A 20,471-nucleotide genomic window follows, 5' to 3' on the forward strand; every position below is an offset into this window, starting at 1 on the left:
CCCTCATCATGTTACATACTGATGCTGGCAAGCTTGCTCCTTTAACCTCCCTTCTATTTACAGACCCATCCACTCATGGGATTTACCTTCTGGTCTACTCTCTATGAAAATGGGATGTGTTCACCTCCACCTATGACTGGAGGATATCGATTTAACGTGAAGGGGAAAAGATTTAATGGAAATCTGATGAGTAACTTTTCACACAAAAGGGTGGTGGGTGTATGGAACAAGCTGCCGAAGGAGGTTGGGACTATCCCAATGTTTAAGAAACAGTTAGACAGGTACATGGATTGGACAAGTTTGGAGGGATATGGACCAAACGTGGGCAGGTGTAGCTGGGACATGTTGGCCAGTGTGAGCACGTTGGGTCGATGGGCCTGTTTCCACACGGTATCACTCTATGAACTATGTTCAGATACTGTCAGCTGTGCATAGATCATCATTCATTTGGTAGTTCTTTCCTTTTGCAACCATTTCAGATGTGGAACCTCTATTGGGATCTCTATTAAGTGACACCACAAATCCCGGAAAACATGTAACATAAAAATACTGGCATAACATTCATGACAATCTAAAACTACCATATTGAGGGTATCACTAGCAATATTATTAAGATGACAAGTCTGCTTCAACATGATCAAAATAAACATAGAAACATAGAAATTAGGTGCAGGAGTAGGTCATTCGGCCCTTCGAGCCTGCAGCGCCATTCAATATGATCATGGCTGATCATCCAACTCAGTATCCCGTACCTGCGTCTCTCCATACCCTCTGTTCCCCTTAGCCACAAGGGCCATCTAACTTCTTAAATATAGCCAATGAACTGTACCTGGGATACCCTCTGTGGCAGAGAGTGCCAGAGATACCATCTCTGTGTGAAAAAAGGTTCTTGGAGATGGTTTTTTAAAGGATTTCCCCCTATCAAGCTTGACCCCTTGATACAAACATCCCAACATCGGGAGCAATCTTTCTGCATCTTGCCTGTTCAACCCCTTTATAATTTTGTAAGTTTCTATAAGACCCCCTCTCAATCTCCTAAATTCTAGCGAGTATAAACCAAGTTATCCAGTCTTTCTTCATAAGACAGTCCTGACATCCCAGGAATCAGTCTGGTGAACCTTCTCTGCACTCCCTCTATGGCAATCAATCCTTCTCAGATTAAGAACAAGCTGTGCAATACTCCAGGTGTGGTCTCACCAAGATTTGTACAACTGCAGTTCCCTCCCTGCTCCTATACCTCAAATCCTTTTGACTGGAAAGCTAACATACCATTTGCTTTCTTCACTGCCTGCTGCATGTGCATGCCTACTTTCAATGACTGGTGTACCATGACACCCAGGTCTCGCTGCATCTCCCCTTTTCCTAGTCGGCCACCATTTAGATAATAGTCTGCTTTCCTGTTTTTGCCACCAAAATGGATAACCTCACATTTATCCACATAATACTGCATCTGCTAAAGGAGTAAGGAAGCAGGGTGGAGCACACATCCCTGCACCATTGTCAGTGATACCTTTAATATCGTAGTGTTTACTGGTTCTCATTAATATTTTGCCAGTTTTTTTATGCTACATGTGCTCTGGGATTTTTAGTGCCACAAATAGATATCTCAAAAGGATGTGGAGATGGTTGAGAGCTTCAAGTTCCTAGATACAAACATCAACAACAGTTTAACCTGATCCAGCCATGGTCAAGAAAGCAGTGCAATGCCTCAACTTCCTCAGAAAACTAAGGACATTTGCCCTGTTTCCCCACTCCATGACTCTATGGACGGTGACAACTGGACAATCCTACTCCTTTGGTCAATTTCTGAATAAGAACAAGCGTGTGTATACCTGAGCAGACTGATTTGTGAGGCCTGTTCCCTCCAGGTCCACCACCTCCAAAGTCCGACTGGAAGCCACAGCAACGGCTAACATCCCAGCAATGTGATCACCTGCGGAAAGCAAAGCCGGTATTGGATACAACGGGGGGATCACGTGCAGAAATATAAAATGATTGAAAAACTAAATCCTTCTGAGAGTTGCTCATTTCTGGAGATATGGTCAGGCTAACTGTTCATGATCTAAAATGCAAAGGAACAAACAGTATGCTCATTTATTGCTGTGGATAGCTATCCCATCCTTTGTTAATCCGATATCTTTAAGAATAAATCACAGGGTACCAGTGTTACAGATAGACCAGACCAAGGCATGAATGCTTCAAATGTTTTGAGTGGTTCTCTGGGAAAATGGATTAGCGTTGTCCAGAACCAGGGGTCACAGTTTAAGAAAAAGGGGTAGGCCATTTACGACTGAGATGAGGAAAAATGTCTTCACCCAGAGAGTTGTGAATCTATGGAATTCTCTGCCACAGAAGTCAATGGAGGCCAATTCACTGGACGTTTTCAAGAGAGTTAGATTTAGCTCTTAGGTCTAACGGGATCAAGGGATATAGGCGAAAAAGCAGGGACGGGGGACTGATTTGATGATCAGCCATGATCATATTGAATGGTGGTGCTGGCTCGAAGGGCCAAATGGCCTACTCCTGCACCCATTTCCTATGTTTCTATGAATCTTGTGACTATAAATCTGCTTTGACATTATCCAGAAAATAGCTGGGGTCTTTCAATAATTAAGTTATTTACTTAAGATTCAACTCTTTCACAGTATATTGTATAAGCCTATATTGCAGCATCAAATTAAGGGAACAGAACCATTGTTTAGAATATCTTTCCTTCTTGGATTAAAGTGATAAGATAAAGGATATTAGTTGTCACCACAGATGCCAAGGACTCGTTCATCATCTGAGGAGACAGCTATATTATTCTTTCTGATATACGGACATCATGGGCGAGTGTCCAACATTTATTCTCCATCTCTAATTGCACTTGAATGGAGAGATAACTTCAAAGGCCTATTAAGACTCACATTTAAGATGTCATTGTGTGAAATGACAGATTTTCTTCTCTGAAGGACATTAATGAACGAGATGGGTTAATGCAAACGATGCAATGTGGGTTTTATCCCACATTCCAAAAATGTGCAGGTTTGTAGGCTAATTAGTTTCTATAAATGTTCCCTAGTGTGTAGGATAGAACTAGTGTGCAGGTGATCACCGCAGAAATGGTAAGTCAAAAGGCCTGTTTCCACACTGTATCTCTAAACTAATCTAAACTAAGGGGAATTGTTTGACATAAGAGGGCACCATTTGAAACAGTGATAGAGTCAATAAACAACAGACAATAGGTGCAGGAGTAGGCCATTTGGCCCTTCGAGCCAGCACCGCCATACAATGTGGTCATGGCTGATCATCCCCAATTAGTACCCCGTTCCTGCCTGCTCCCCATATCCCGACTCCGCTATTTTTAAGAGCCCTATCTAGCTCTCTCTTGAAAGCATCCAGAGAACCTGCCTCCACCGCCCTCTGAGGCAGAGAATTCCAGACTTACCACTCTCTGTGAGTAACAAGTGTTTCCTCGTCTCCATTCTAAATGGCTTACCCCTTATTCTTAAACTGTGGCCCCTAGTTCTGGACTCCCCCAACATTGGGAACATGTTTCCTGCCTCTAGTGTGTCCAAGCCCTTAACAATCGTATATGTTTCAATGAGAGAGTCAGGGAATCATACACCCTGTAAACAGGCTCCCTGGCCCAACACCTTCATGTTATACAAGGTGTCCAATCTAAGCTAGTCCCATTTATCCATGTTTGGTCCATATCCTTAAAAACGTTTCCTATACATATACCTGTCTAAGGACATTCTTGCTATTGAGGGAGTGCAGCATAGGTTCACGAGGTTAATTCCCGGGATGGCGGGACTGTCATATGTTGATAGATTGGAACGGCTGGGCTTGTATACTCTGGAATTTAGAAGGATGAGAGGATATCTTATTGGAACATATAAGATTATTAAGAGATTGGACACTCTAGAGGCAGGAAACATGTTCCCGATGTTGGGTGAGTCCAGAACCAGGGGCCACAGTTTAAGAATAAGGGGTAGACCATTTAGAACAGAGATGAGGAAAAACGTTTTCACCCAGAGAATTGTAAATCTGTGGAATTCTCTGCCTCAAAAGGCAGTGGAGGCCAATTCTCTGGATGCTTTCAAGAGAGAGTTAGATAGAGCTCCTCTTAAAGATAGAGGAGTCAGGGGATATGGGGAGAAGGCATGAACGGGGTACTGATTGTTGATGATCAGCCATGATCACATTGAATGGGTAATAGGCTTAGTGTATTTGCCTTGCGAATTCCTCTCTTGATTTTATACACCGCTTTAAGATCACTTCTCAGCATTCTGCGCTGCAAGGAATAAAGCCCACCCTGCCCTACCTTTCCCTACAGCTCAGGCCCTCAGGCCATGGCAAAATCCTCATAAATCTTCTCGGCAATCTTTCCTGCTTGAAGACAACTTCCTGTAGCAGGATGATCAAAAGTGACCACAACAATCCAAGTGCAGCCTCACTAACATCTTGTACAGTGCCCTCCATAATGTTTGGGACAAAGACCCACCATTTATTTATTGGCCTCTGTCCTCCACAATTTGAGATTTGAAATAGAAAAAAATCACATGTGGTTAAAGTGCACATTGTCAGATTTTAATAAAGGCCATTTTTATACATTTTGGTTTCACCATGTAGAAATTACAGCTGTGTTTATACATAGTCCCCCCATTTCAGGGCACCATAATGTTTGGGACACAGGTGTTTTGTAATTGCTCAGGTGTGTTTAAATGCCTCCTTAATGCAGGTACAAGAGAGCTCTCAGCACCTAGTCTTTCCTTCAGTCTTTCCATCACCTTTAGAAACTTTTATTGCTGTTTATCAACATGAGGACCAAAGTTGTGCCAATGAAAGTCAAAGAAGCCATTATGAGACTGAGAAACACGAATAAAATTGTTAGAGACTTCAGCCAAACCTTAGGCTTACCAAAATCAACTGTTTGGAACATCATTAAGAAGAAGGAGAGCACTGGTGAGCTGACTAATCACAAAGGGACTGGCAGGCCAAGGAAGACCTCCACAGCTGATGACAGAAGAATTCTCTCTATAATAAAGAAAAATCCCCAAACACCTGTCCGACAGATCACAAACACTCTTCAGGAGTCAATGACCGCTGTCTGCAGAAGACCTCATGAACAGAAATACAGAGGCTACACTGCAAGGTGCAAACCACCGGTAAGCCGCAAAAATAGGATGGCCAGGTTACAGTTTGCCAAGAAGTACTTAAAAAAGCAACCACAGTTCTGGTAAAAGGTCTTGTGGAGAGATGAGATGAAGATTAACTTATATCAGAGTAATGGCAAGAGCAAAGTATGGAGGAGAGAAGGAACTACCCAAGATCCAAAGCATACCACCTCATCTGTGAAACACGGTGGTGGGGGTGTTATGGCCTGGGCATGTATGGCTGCTGAAGGAACTGGCTCATTTATACAACTGCTGATGGTAGTAGTATAATGAATTCTGAAGTGTGTAGACACATCCTATCTGTTCAAGTTCAAACAAATGCCTCAAAACCCATTGGCCGGCAGTTCATTCTACAGCAAGACAATGATCCCAAACATACTGCTAAAGCAACAAAGGAGTTTATCAAAGCCAAAAAATGGGGTGGTCAAGTCAATCACCTGATCTGAACCCAATTGAGAAAACTGAAGGGGACTAGCCCTCAAAACAAGGATAAGCTAAAGATGGCTGCAATACAGGCCTGGCAGAGCATCACCAGAGAAGATGATGATGAACCCAGCAACTGATGATGTCCATGAATCGCAGACTTCAAGCAGTCATTGCATGCAAAGGATAAACATACCTACTTTCATTTACATGACATTGCAGTGTCCCAAACATAAGGGTGCCCTGAAATTGGGGGACTATGTATAAACACTGCTGTAATTTCTACATGGTGCAACCAAAATGTATAAAAATGGCCTTTATTAAAATCTGACAATGTGCACTTTAACCACATGTTATTTTTTCTATTACAAATCTCAAATTGTGGAGTACAGAGGCAAATAAATAAATTATGGGCCTTTGTCCCAAACATTATGGAGGGCACTGTACATCTGTACATAACATCCCAGCTTTAAACTCAACCCAATTTCCTGGCGGAGGAAGGTCAATGTACCAACCTTCTTTACCGCCCCATCTACCCAATTATGCCACTTTCAGGGAACTATATATCTGTACTTCTAGATCTCTCTGCTCTACAAATTCCCCTGGGCTCTACCTTGCCCTTATCTGCATTAACTCCATTAGTCATTTCTCAGCCCACTTGCCCAGCTGATCCAAGATCCTGCTGTCATTTTCGATAACCTTCTTCACTATGTATGTTACCACTCACTTTAATGTAATCTGCAAACTTACTAATCATGCCTTGTACATTCTCATCCAAATTTCTGATATAAACCACGATGGGCACATGACCCAACACTTATGCCTTCCCCCCCGTCATAATCTGTAAAATAACCTTCCATCAGTGTCCTCTGCTTCCTTCCCTGAAGCCAATTCTGTATTTCTTCAGCTATCTCTCCTGGATCCCGTGTGATCTAACCTTGCAGAGCAGCCTACCATGCGGAACCTTATGAAGGGGCTTGCGGAAGTCCATATAGACAACATAAATGGTCTTGTCCTCGTGGTTGCTTCTTCTTCAATTAAATGTATGATCAGGCACAGGAGATTCATATATGTTTTTGGATGTCCAGCACCTCCTCAACCACAGTGTGGATTATCCTCTCGAGATCTCCGTTATCTGTACCATGTTCCCCAGTCTTTATATATGTCTCCATAGTAAAAAACAGAGGAGAAATACTCATTGAGGACCTTGCCTTTCTTCTGCGGCTCCAGACTAAATAAATGTTTTGGTTTCTAAGGACCACCTATTCACGCTCCAATTACTCTCTCCCCTTAATATATTTATAACATCTCTTTGGATTCTCCTTAATGTTATCTGCAGAGCCATTTTACATAGATACATAGAAAATAGTTGCAGGAGTAGGCCATTCGGCCCTTCGAGCCTGCCTCTTTTCCGCCTCTGGAACTCTCTGCCACAGAGGGTAGTTGAGCCCAGTTCATTGGCTATATTTAAGAGGGAGTTAGATGTGGCCCTTGTGGCTAAGGGGATCAGGGGGTATGGAGAGAAGGCAGGTACGGGATACTGAGTTGGATGATCAGCCATGATCATATTGAATGGCGGTGCAGGCTCGAAGGGCCGAATGGCCTACTCCTGCACCTAATCTCTATGTTTCTATGTTTCTGCTTTCCAGATTTCTTTCTTAACTATGATCAGTCCACTAAAATCCTCTGGGGTTAGACTGATCTTGGCTACCTATACCTGGTCCATGCCTCCTTGTTCCTGATCAGAGCCTCATTTTCTCTGCCTTGCCTTGCCATCCACTTGCTTTGCCCTCACTCTAACAGGAATATACACGCCTTAAACACTCACCATCAATCTTTTAAAAGCATCCCACTTTCTGGATGTCCCATTACCTGCAAACAACCTACTCCAATCAACTTTAAAAAGCTAAGGTAGATAAAAGTGCTGGAGAAACTCAGAGGGTGCAGCAGCATCCATGGAGCGAAGGGAATAGCATTAGAAGGAACCCCTATTTCCTTCGCTCCATAGATGCTGCTGCACCAGGTGAGTTTCTACAGCACTTTTAATTAGGGTACTTCGATTTTCCAGCATCTGCAGTTCCTTCTTAAAAACTTTAACAAGCTCCTGTCTAATACCATCAAAGTTGGCATTATCCCAATTCAGAACTTTAACTTGTGGACCTGTCTTCAGCCATAAGTATTCTAAAATGAATAGAACTGTGAACACTGGCCCCAGAAGGTTTGCCCACGTCATTCAGTCACTTGCCCTCCATAATTTCCTGCGTGCAGATCACTCCATTGACTAATCCCTCTCCATTGTAGGGCCCTCTACATTATGCCAGGTTTCTGTAATGGCCGTACCATCTAGTCAGACGTACCTACCCACACCTGTTTGACCGCTTTGGTTTCTCAGACAATCATCTCAGATGATCTCAGAGAAATCCATCAAATCCTGAGAAGAATGACAGCATTAATGCCAAGAGACTTGTTTCTAGAACCGAAGGCTTAATGTCATATTCAGGATCAGCCAATTTAAACAGATAAAAAATAATTCATTTAATAACCATATAACAATTACAGCACGGAAACAGGCCATCTCGGCCCTACAAGTCCGTGCCGAACAATTATTTTCCCTTAGTCCCACCTGCCTGCACTTATACCATAACCCTCCATTCCCTTCTCATCCATATGCCTATCCAATTTATCTTTAAATGATATCAACGGACCTGCCTCCACCACTTCCACTGGAAGCTCATTCCACACCGCTACCACTCTCTGAGTAAAGAAGTTCCCCCTCATGTTACCCCTAAACGTCTGTGCCTTAATTATGAAGTAATGTCCTCTTGTTTGAATCTTCCCTATTCTCAAAGGGAAAAGCTTGTCCACATCAACTCTGTCTATCCCTCTCATCATTTTAAAGACCTCTATCAAGTCCCCCCTTAACCTTCTGCGCTCCAGAGAATAAAGACCTAACTTATTCAACCTTTCTCTGTAACTTAATTGTTGAAACCCAGGCAACATTCTAGTAAATCTCCTCAGTACTCTCTCTATTTTGTTGACATCCTTCCTATAATTGGGCGACCAAAATTGTACACCATACTCCAGATTTGGTCTCACCAATGCCTTGTACAATTTTAACATTACATCCCAGCTTCTATACTCAATGCTCTGATTTATAAAGGCTAGCATACCAAAAGCTTTCTTTACCACCCTATCTATATGAGATTCCACCTTCAAGGAACTATGCACGGTTATTCCCAGATCCCTCTGTTCAACTGCATTCTTCAATTCCCTACCATTTACCATGTATTTTGATTTGTCCTGCCATGGTGTAGCACCTCACATTTATCAGCATTAAACTCAATCTGCCATCTTTCAGCCCATTCTTCCAAATGGCCTAAATCACTCTGTAGACTTTGGAAATCCTCTTCATTATCCACAACACCCCCTATCTTGGTATCATCTGCGTACTTACTAATCCAATTTACCACACCTTCATCCAGATCATTGATGTACATGACAAACAACAAAGGACCCAACACAGATCCCTGAGGCACCCCGCTAGTCACCTGCCTCCAACCCAACAAACAGCCATCCACCATTACCCTCTGGCATCTCCCATTCAGCCACTGTTGAATCCAACTTGCTACTCCTGCATTTATACCCAACAGTTGAACCTTCTTAACCAACCTTCCATGAGGAACCTTGTCAAAGGCCTTACTAAAGTCCATATAGACAACATCCACTGCTTTACCCTCGTCAATTTCCCTAGTAACCTCTTCAAAAAATTCAAGAAGATTAGTCAAACATGACCTTCCAGGCACAAATCCATGTTGACTGTTCCTAATCAGACCCTGTTTATCCAGATGCTTATATATATTATCTCTAAGTATCTTTTCCATTAATTTGCCCACCACTGAAGTCAAACTAACAGGTCTATAATTGCTAGGTTTACTCTTAGACCCCTTTTTAAACAATGGGACAACATGTGCAGTACGCCAATCCTCGGGGACTATTCCCGTTTCTAATGACATTTGAAATATTTCTGTCATAGCCCCGGCTATTTCTACACTAACTTCCCTCAATGTCCTAGGGAATATCCTGTCAGGACCTGGAGACTTATCCACTTTTATATTTTTCAAAAGTGTCAGTACTTCTTTTACTTTGAAACTCATAGTATCCATAGCCACTCTACTAGTTTCCCTTACCTCACATAATTTAATATCCTTCTCCTTGGTGAATACCGAAGAAAAGAAATGAGCCTATTGGAAATATTTTGAATTCTTTACTCAGAGAACACAAGGTGATTTAAGATATACAAAGGTGGAATCAATACATTTTTGATACTGTGACTCTAGGAGTGTTAGAGATCAGGAAAAAAGTAAATGAGATGCAGTCAGCCAATAGTTTACTAAATGGCATTTAACATGACAAAGCTGCACAGTTTCTGCCACTTCTATTACTTATGTTATGAATTTCAAAAGGTGGTTCTCACTGATTTGGCTCCTGTCATGATCACCTGTGATTCGACCTTCTCACCTAACGGATTATAATCCAAATTAAGGACACGAAGTTGAGAACTGTGTGAGACTGCAATCACCAGCCGTGCCCATCCCTTCAGTGTGATAGCAGGGTTAGCGCTCAGTGTCAGCTCCTTCAGTCCTAGAGAAAACAGAATCAGCATTAGGCTCTTGTCTGCCACTGGCCAAGTTCAAGTGCAAGAAAAACAAACAAATACAGAATATAAAAACAAAGATGTTTTGAGCCCGTTATGACTTTTGTGTGTCACCATTCCACCTGATCGCTATTTCTAGCTCTGAGCTGAGAATGCTGAGAGAAACCTGAAAGTGAACTGTAGGGGAAGCAGCAGCAGGTTCTGGTCCAATTTCCAACCATTTTGTAGTTATGCTTGGAAACGATAATAATGAATGAGGAAACATTTGAATTTTCAATATGATAACATCATGCATATGGAAACAGCCCTTCGGCCCAACCCAACCATGCTGATTTGGTTTTATAGCTGAGTACACTCACCTTTGCCTATGCTTGGCCCGTACCCTTGAAGCCTTTCCTACCAAGTACCTGTCTATTTGTGTTTTAAGCTTTGCCAGTGTACTCTACTCCTTAGCTTGCTCTGGCATTTCATTCCATATATGCACCATGCTCTGTGCAAAGAAATTCCTCTATAAAGTCACCTCTCAGTCACTTGCAGTCCAGGGAGAAAAGTCCTAGCCTTTCCTTATAACTCATGCCCTCAAATCCTGGAAAATCTTGGTGAAACTCTTCTGCGTCCCTTCCATCTTATTGGCATCCTTCCTAGAGCAGGGTGACCAGAACTGTACACGATACACCAAATGTAAGATGTTCAAACTCTTGTACTCAGTGCCCATACTGATGAAGACAGGCACGTCTAACACCACCTTCATGTGTCACATTTCTCATATTCCTCAAGGGATTAGTTTGATCCCAGTTGCCTATACCTGATTTATGGTCCTTGTTTTCTGAGTCATCTCCCAGTCAATCTCTATCAATTATATATCAGTTATTCTAAATTGACACAGCAAATACTGGTTGTAAGTATTTTGTTTACTTCTGGCTGAGAACACTATAGCTGGATGTCCTATGTGGATTGCTTGAGCTGAGACTTTAACTCACCATGGCTCAGTTACGGAATTGGACCAAAGGTGAATTAATTATTCTCAGTTAATTACACCGATTACCTGTCCAACAGCTTCAAGGCGGCTTGAAGAATATACTTTATTGTACTTGATTCTGACTAGTCTGGCGATGAATCCCTTTCTGTAAGAACATAAATACATTAAGCAGCAGCAGGCCATATGGTGCTCCAGCCTGTCCTGCCGTTCATCATATCGTGGCTGACCTGATCATTGACCTCAATAGGGTTGCCAACATTGTATTCCAACAGTAAGGGAGAAGTTGTTGGTGGGGCTTGTTGTGCCCATGGTCACCATGTCCCACTGTATGGCACATGTACCTGGGGACTGGGCAAGTGCTGGGGGATGGGGAGGGGGCTGTTGAGTCCTTACCTCGCATCTTCAGCTGCCGCCTCCACAGTGCTCCTCCAGGTCATCGGAGTAAACTGGGTGATGATGTCACCGGCGCTGCTTTTAAGGAGTTGTGGATATCCTGGGGATTCCCGGCCCCGCCCCCACGGCCTCTGTTGGTTTTATGGGGAAAATTAGCGTCTGGTGTCAATGTCATATGGGTCAGACAACTTTCCCTTTACATATGGAAATCCCAAGCAATATGGGATTGTTGGCAACCCTAAGCTTCCATTGCAATTTACTGTCCAAAAGTACATCCATCTCAGCCTTAAATAATTATCCGGCATGTGCAGTTCCCTGGGGTGGAAAATTCCAAACATTCCAAACCATTCGACAAAATACATTTCTCTTTAGCTTAATCTAACAGAAGCATCCCTTTATCCCGAGACTAAACTCCCTGGTTCTGAACTACCCACCAGGATAAACTTCCTCGCAGCATCTATCCTGTTAACAGACATAGACATAGAAAATAGGTGCAGGAGGAGGACATTCGGCCCTTTGATCCGGCACCGCCATTCATTGATATCATGGCTGATCGTCCCCTATCAATAACCCGTGCCTGCTTTCTCCCCATATCCCTTGATTGCACTAGCCTCTACAGCTCTATCTAACTCTCTCTTAAATCCATCCAGTGACTTGGCCTCCACTGCCATCTGTGGCAGGGAATTCCACAAATTCACAACTCTGGGTGAAAACGTTTTTTCTCACCTCAGTCTTAAATGGCTTCCCCTTTATTTTAAGACTGTGGCCCCTGGTTCTGGACTCATTTTTCCTGCATCTAGCTTGTCCAGTCTTAGCCATCACAGAATCTTACACAGACATTCCAAATACTACAGATGCTGGAATCTTGAGCAAAATAAAAAGTGCTAGAGGAACTCAGTGGGTCAGGATGCATTCAGGACAGATGGGTTTTGGGTCAGGACCGTTGTTCAGATTGGGTAAGGGTCTGTGCATTTCGCTCCACGATGCTACCTGACTCGCTGCGATCTTCCGGCACCACTAGCCTTTTGCTCAGAATCTTACACATTTCCAGAAGGTAACTTTTCACCCAACTGTATCCCAGTAATCAATCTTTCACCATAAGACAACCCCTTCATCCCACAAATCAAGCTGGTGAACCTACTCTATACTCCCTGATCTACAAGTTGTCAAAGAGAGAAAAGCAATATGGAATAGTCTAAATGTAGTCTCACCATACCTCATATAAATCTCATGTTTCCAGACACAAAATGCTGGAGTGACTCAGCGGGACAGGCAGCATCTCTGGAGAGAAGGAATGGGTGACGTTTTGGGTCATGTTTCCAAGAGATGGGTCGTTGCGAGTCGAGGAACATTCTGGGACCTGGATTTAATGAACAATTCCATCTGAGTGGAAATCCACAAAGTACACTCTTGAGCCTCCTTGACAGTGTTTGAATATGAGCTTGTTATTGTCTGGTTCATTCTTCCACCATTGGTCTATTCCCAAATCTAGTTGTGCCAATAGGCAGAATGCCCTCAACTGCCCGGAGAACGCCGACAAGAAGCCATCTTGTCTAATTGGCAGGATGTGACTAGTGGTTTTCAGCAGGGATTGCTGTTACAACTGCAGCTATCCGCTGTATTTATAAAACAATCTAGAAAGCCAGACATCCAAGCTTACTGCTGACATGGCATTTTAAGCACTAAACATGGAAGCATTAAATTGCAAATAAATCCCAGCAGATTAAATCCCACTAGATTAGGTTTTATGTGGAGTCTGGTTATCCCATTAAAGGAAGGATGTGGAGACTTGAAAGGGTGCAGAAGGGGTTTACCAGAATGATGCATGGATTAACAGGGTATTAGCTAAAAGGAAAGATTGGGCACATTTAGATTGTTTACTCTAGAGCTCGCCTGATAGAAATATATAACATTATGAGAGGAACAGATAGGGTAAATAGTCAGAACTTTTCCCAGGGTAGAAATGTCAAAGACAATGAGGAATAATTCTAATTTGAGTAGGGCGAAATGTGGGGCAAGGTTTTTACCTAGAGAGTGGTGGTGCATGGAATGCGCTGTTAGGATGTTGGTAGAGGTAGATACGATATTTGCATTTAAGTGGCTTTAAGATAGGTAAATGGATATGCATGGAATGGAGCGATATGGATCGCGTGCAGGCAGAGGAGATTAGTTTAATCTGGCATCATATTTGTTATGCCTATTCTAGGCTGAAGGGCATGATTCTCGTGCTGCACTGTTCTATATAAATAGATTTCAAAGTGGGTAAGTGCAAGGTCACCCATGTTGTACCCTAGAACAGTGAAAAGCTCGCAACAGTGAAGATATATAGACCCTTGGGAGCGACAAATATAGATAATTATAATGTTGCAAACAAGTACAGCAAATAATCAAAAAGACCAACATATTGGTAGTCTTTAGATCAAGAGGACAACATTCACAGTGGTAAAAATCTTTCTTCAGCTATGCAAACCCCCAACGAGATTACACCTGCCATTAAGTAGTTATAGACATTGCATCTTAGCAAAGATGAATTAGACACAGAGCAGAGATTCCCGACAATGATACCTGGATTCCAAGAGTTAAATCTAAGACACAAGTCACAGTAATATTCTTTGTTTTGTATACCCAAGGTATGCAAGGAGTCACCACATAAAGGGCACGACAAAGTTACCAAGTATCCCCGCGGCAGGTCCTCCATTGTTCTCCCCCCTCCCCCCCAACGCGGTTGCCCCACGCCGCGTCCTCTTTGTTCTCAGCGGCACGTCCATCCGCCGGCACCCACGTGGTCCGTCCAGTCTTTGTAGTCTTGTTTGAATCTTCCCTATTCTCAAAGGGATCCCATGTAATTTAAAAAAATGTCTAAATGCACAAATTCATGAGCTCCTTTTCCCATCACAATGGGAACTACTAAACACCAATAGTTCACAATAGACTCAAGGAATCTGGAGTGGCATGCTGTAATGCTTCCAAAATAAAGCAGTGGAGCGGATTTGTGCTAGTTTCAAAAGTTGCCATAAGGAAGAGATTTTATTAAGTATCATGTATCTCTGGGACAGACGTTTCAGACATTGTGCAATACAAATATAAGTGGATTGTTCTGAGGGATTATCCCACCAGTTATCTCCCAACATGTACCATCCTGCATACAGAGAGTAGAAAGTCTTACCTGCAACACCAGTTCATCAGAGAAGTTTCTCCATGGTTGCCTTCAGTGATGGACCTTCCCATAGAAATTGGCTACCCCCTTAACTTACACTGGGAACAGCATTCATACCATAACCCTCCATTCCCTTCTCATCCGTATGCCTCATCCAATTTATTTTTAAATGATACCAACGAACCTGCCTCCACCACTTCCACTGTAAGCTCATTCCACACAGCTACCACTCTCTGAGTAAAGAACTTCCCCCTCATGTTACCCCCTAAACTTCTGTCCCTTAATTCTGAAGTCATGTCCTCTTGTTTGAATCTTCCCTATTCTCAAAGGGAAATTTAAAAAAATGTCTAATCCACTCTCCACACATCCATATGCCTCATCCAATTTATTTTTAAATGATACCAACGAACCTGCCTCCCCACTTCCACTGTAAGGCATGCTTTTCTAGGTGAGTTTCTTCAATGTTTCTGCACACTGTGCATTGCACACTGACTTCACTACTTCCCACTCAGAATCATCTATATTTGGACACACTACATGCACAGAGAATCATATGATTTAGCAACAATTATTATATTTTACTGTTGATTTCCAGCAAATCTTTTGTATTGCACATCAAAAACATGTTATTTAATGGGATTTCTAGTGTTGCAGTAAATCCATATGAAAATCAAACAAAATGTAGATGCTGGAAATCTAAAACAATGACCAGAAAATGTGGAAATAATCAGCAGGTCAGGGCACATCTGTGGGAAGAGATAATGTTTCAGGTCGAAGACCGTTTTACAGAATGCATGCAGCGTAGATCAAGTTCTGGACCCTCTGAAAGCCTTTGATAAGGTCCCACACAGGAGATTAGTGGGCAATATTAGAGCACATGGTATTGCGGCAAAAGTATTGACATGGATAGAGAATTGGTTGGAAGACATGAAACAAAGAGTAGGAATAAACAAGTCCCTGTCAGAATGGCAGGCAGTGGCGAGTGGAGTGCTGGAAGACTCGGTGCTGTGGCCGCAACTATTTACAATATATATTAATGATTTAGATGGGATTAAAAGTAACACTAGTAAATGTACAGATGATACAAAACTGGGTGGCAGTGTGATCGTCGAAGAGTATGCAGGGTGACTTGGACAGGTTGAGTGAGTGGGCAGATGCATGGCAGATTCAATATAATGTAGATAAATGGAGTCAGATTAGGAAAAAGGGAAGTGCAACGAGACCTGGGTGTCCTTGTACACCAGTCACTGAAAGTAAACCTGCAGGTACAGCAAGCAGTGAAGAAAGCTAATGGCATGTTGGCCTTCATAACGAGAGGATTTGAATATAGGAGGCCACATCTGGGGTATTGTGTGCAGTTTTGGTCTCCTAATTTGAGGATAGCCTGTAAGCCTGGGCCGTCGATCTCTTAAGTCCAGGCAGGGCTGGTTGGTTAACCCGGCAAGACAGGCAGAGTTGAGCTGGATTTAGCGCTGTTTCTCCGCGCTGGCTGCGGGCATCGATCCCGTCTGATTCCTGACGTCTCTGGCAACCCGCTGATGGATGGACGGACTGACGGGGGACACTAGGGAGGGGACGGGGATGGTCCAGTGATGGTTCGGCAGCGATTGCAGCGCCGGAGACCCAGGTTCGGTCCTGGTGCCGAGAGTTTTTAATCGCTTTTGACCTATGACAAATCCCATGATTCTTGCCGTTTTTCTGTATACCAAACTCGATTATACAGAATATTAGATAAAAGATCAGGTAAAGCCTATTCTGTCCCTCTAGCGTGTATGACCATTTAACAAGATCACAATTGATCTACCTCAACACCATTTTTCTGCTGTATTCCCATATCCATTGTTTCCTCTATATCTAAAATATACTTTGAATGAAATCAATGACTAAGTCTCCACATTCCTTGGGAGTAGAAAAGTCTAATTTCACTCTTTCAATGAAAAAAAAATCTTCATTTCAATCAATGTCCTATTCTTTACTCTAACTGTGACATCTAGTTCCAGACTCGGCAGCCTCTAAGCACCCTACACTTTTTTATGTTTGAAAAGTGACACTTTCATTCACAAGGCGAAATTAATTAAAACTGGTCTCTACTCACAAATTTACAGTAGAACAAGTGGTCATCTCAAAAGTCTGTTTAGTTGCCATATTTACCTGGACTGGAGAAATGAAATTATCGTTGAATCATGAACTAAAGGAGACCAGACTATGTGGATAATTTATAGTTAAGAATCAGCTAATGAGACACGAAGCTTCTTTATCCAGTGGATTGTAAGTGGTGGAATTCTAGGCTAATGACTAATAGTTTCCACATTAAGGGAACTAAGGTAAATGAAGATTAGGTGGTAAACCGGGCAAGGTTCAGGATCAACAATAATCTTACTGAATGCAGGACTGGCTTGATGTGGCTATGGCCACCCTTCCTTGTGTTTTTTATAACTTTTATAACCCTATGTTAAACCAGATATCCAGTTTTGTACACTTTTCCTCATTACTCACATTAAACCCTCCAAGGTTGAGTCAATGGAGCATCCAGAACCTGCTCTGATCATTCAGCTGAAATAGCATACAAAATGCTTACCTGATTTTGCTCCATCAGGCGGTAACAGTCCACAGATTAGACTTATTGCTTCATCCCCCAGAACACAGTCTCCGAGGTCCAGTGATATTAGGGAAGGATGGAGAGAAAGGGCAGGGTTGAGGACAGCCAATCCAGAATCAGTGAGAGGACTACCATGAAGGCTACAGGAAATAAAGCAACCAGATACCATTGGTTAAGTCACATGACAAACATTGCATGGCATAGACAATTTCCATATGCTATCAACTGTATTAATCTGGCATATCCAGAATTTTGGTCATGCCAGCCAAGCACATTTTCAGTCTATTGTGTGCTATGCCAATCAATACCCCAACACACCTTTAATTCACATTTTTATACATTACACAATAATCACAATAAAGAGTCTCACAATAAATGTTCGAATGAACCAGGTAAATTGTAATTCATCTGAGGAAACAGGGCCCGAGTCAGTTAAAAGAGATTGTGGTAGCAGAGACTCAGTGAGTATAAAGGGACTGTAGAAACCTGAATCCCATTGAGGTGAAAAGAAATGCAAAAAACTGAGTATACTGGACAGTATGGTAACTGGAACCCTGTAAACAAAAGGAGAGTGTGGGAACCAGGGCCCTGCTGAATAGAATTGAACTTTGCGATTGGGACCTTGATGAGATGAAGGGGAATGTGAGAATCAGGGCCCTGGTGAGTTGAAGAGCATTGCAGTAAATATATTTGCTCATAGATTTATGGAGCTATACAGCATGGAAACAGGCCCTTCGTGCCAATCTGTCCTTACCAACCAAATTAGCATATTGTAATAGTCCCTTTTGCCTACATTTGGTCCGTATCCCTCTAAACCTTTCCTATCCACATACCTGTCCAAATGTCTTTTGAAAGTCGTAAATTTATCTGCTTCTACAGCTTCCTCTGGCATCTCCTGCTAACAGATTCTATTGTAGTGTTGTGATCGGAGCTCGACACAGCACTCTAGCCATGGCCTAATTAATATTTTATACTATTCTAACATGACTTCACTACTCACTAGCTTCGGCTTGGGGCGAAGATGCGGCTCGGAGGAAAGACGCATCCTCGACTGGGTAGTGACTAAGAAAAACAGTTTCCCCCTTCCCCCCCCCCCACGTAAAAAGGACTAAAAGACCTCCAAAAACAAACTTTAAGATGGACTGAAAATAACAAAAAGGATGAAAGGCCAGACAGCTGTTGACAAGGCTACCACACTTGATGGCGCCACCACTCGGACACATCTTTCCTATAGCAGGATGACCACAACTAAACACAATACTCCAAATGCAGCCTCTTGTACAACTGTAACATAACATCCCAACTTTTATACTCAATACCCTGACTGATGAAAGTCAATGTACCGAAAGCCTTTTTGACCACCTTATCTACCTGTGACGCCACTTCCAATGAACTATATACCTGCACTCCTAGATGCCTTTGCTCCACAACATTTCCCAGGATCCTGCCGTTCATTGTGTAGGTCCTTCCCAGTTTTGACTTCCCAAAATGCCACACCTCACACTTATCTGCATTAAACTCCATTAACCACTTCTCAGCTCATTTTCCCAACTAGTTAAGACCAAAGATCTCCGCTATAAGATCTTTGGTGAAGACCCTGCTGAACATCTTGGCTATCTACATACAATATGACCAATATGAGCATGACCAATATGACCAAGAGGCGTAGAGGCAATAGCGGAGGCCTCAATAGGCCTGACTTTGGGAGAACTGGGGATGGGGACTGGACATTGTGCTTTCCCCCACAGTGGTAACCATTATGGGGGGATGATTCTTGTGTGTAAGTGATTATTTTAGTTTGTGTCCAAGATGGCTGTCGGAAGGGAGAGTGTACGTTGGTGCGGTTTAGCTGCCGCTGCTCTTTCACATTGTGTTTTTGATTTTTTTTTGTCTTTGGATCGAATTCTGTCTATAATTTGTGTATTGGTGATGTCTTTATTAATTATTTTACTCCGACTATATGTTTTTTACTCTTGTTAAATTCTGTAAGGTGTCCTTGAGACTTTTGAAAGGCGCCCATAAATAAAATGTATTATTATTATTATTATGTGTCATCTGCAAATGTACTAATCATATCTTCTACGTTCTCATCCAGATTATTGATATAAACCACAAACAGCAATTTGTCCAGTACCAATCCCCAAGGTAGACCACAGGTCCCCAGTCCAAAAAAAAAACAACCTTCCACCATCAACCTCTCCTTCCTTCAATGAAGCCAAATCTCTATAACCATCCAAGCCCTGACAGGTAAGCACAGTTCCCCTTTGCACAGCTGCTGCAGCCCAGCGCCAGCGCCAGCAATGTGTATTCGCAGCACCGTCCGTGCGTTGTTATTGTGGATTTTGAACGACTGTAAGCTACTGACCGCCAGGTTGCACATTAGAGATGCCAGCACAGCACAGCACAGCACAGCACTTACAACAAGGAGTGGATGGACCTGTTGGCTGCCAGGGCGTCCGCCAGCTGCTGCACCCGGGCCAGGGTGGCGACCACGCCGAGATTGAGGTTGAGCTGCGCCAGGGACTGGCACTCCGCCACATGGCGGCCGATGCGCCCGAAGTCGCGGTCGGACACTTGGCAGCCCCGCAGAGACAGCAGCCGCACCGAGTGGGTCCGGAGGGAGTCGCAGATATCCTTGACCTCGGCCGACGAGAGCGTCTCCCCGGAGATCTGGATGGAGCCGGCCAGCATGGCCTCGCCTTGCCGCGCCTCGCCTCGCCCGCAGGCCGCAGGCTGCCCGTTACCATGGACACCGCGTCCGCTCCGCTCCCGCCGCCGCCATCTTGGCCGAGCGGCCTGGCACTGGCGCTGGTACAGGTACAGGCGCTGGCAGCCGCACTGAGGCGGGCGGGCCCACCCTGCCCACTACACCGAAACCTTGCAGCCGCTGTGATGTGTTTGTGCGGCGGCCGCGGATATGTGGAGGTAGGAGTGTCCGTCACAGGGATGGTGACCATTCAGGCGCGCAGAGAGGCGGGCACCGGCCCGGCCCGCCCCGAGTTGCTGTGCTGCAGTCCCTCCTCACCAAGCTCCTCACTTACTCACTCACTCAGCAGCAAAGATGCTAAGCAGAGAGCTGACTTACCCTCCCCGCCCTGGGCAGGCTG

At 43.5% G+C, this 20,471-nt stretch overlaps 1 protein-coding gene across 1 annotated transcript in view; it reads right to left on the reverse strand.

Annotated features, from left to right (window-relative positions):
* The window catches only part of lrrc73 (leucine rich repeat containing 73), a 32,257-nt gene extending 12,025 nt beyond the window's left edge, over positions 1–20,232 (reverse strand). Inside the window, exons 1-4 of the mRNA XM_055636307.1 lie at positions 19,784–20,232; positions 17,344–17,504; positions 10,101–10,223; positions 1,833–1,933 (exon numbers count right to left, since the gene is read on the reverse strand). Coding sequence (XP_055492282.1) covers positions 1,833–1,933; positions 10,101–10,223; positions 17,344–17,504; positions 19,784–20,055 — 657 coding nt within the window. The 5' untranslated portion in view covers positions 20,056–20,232. The remainder of the gene's footprint in view (positions 1–1,832; positions 1,934–10,100; positions 10,224–17,343; positions 17,505–19,783) is intronic.
* Positions 20,233–20,471: the final 239 nt, after the last annotated feature.

The sequence above is a fragment of the Leucoraja erinacea genome, chromosome 5, assembly GCF_028641065.1.
Source record: "Leucoraja erinacea ecotype New England chromosome 5, Leri_hhj_1, whole genome shotgun sequence".
NCBI lineage: Eukaryota > Metazoa > Chordata > Chondrichthyes > Rajiformes > Rajidae > Leucoraja > Leucoraja erinaceus.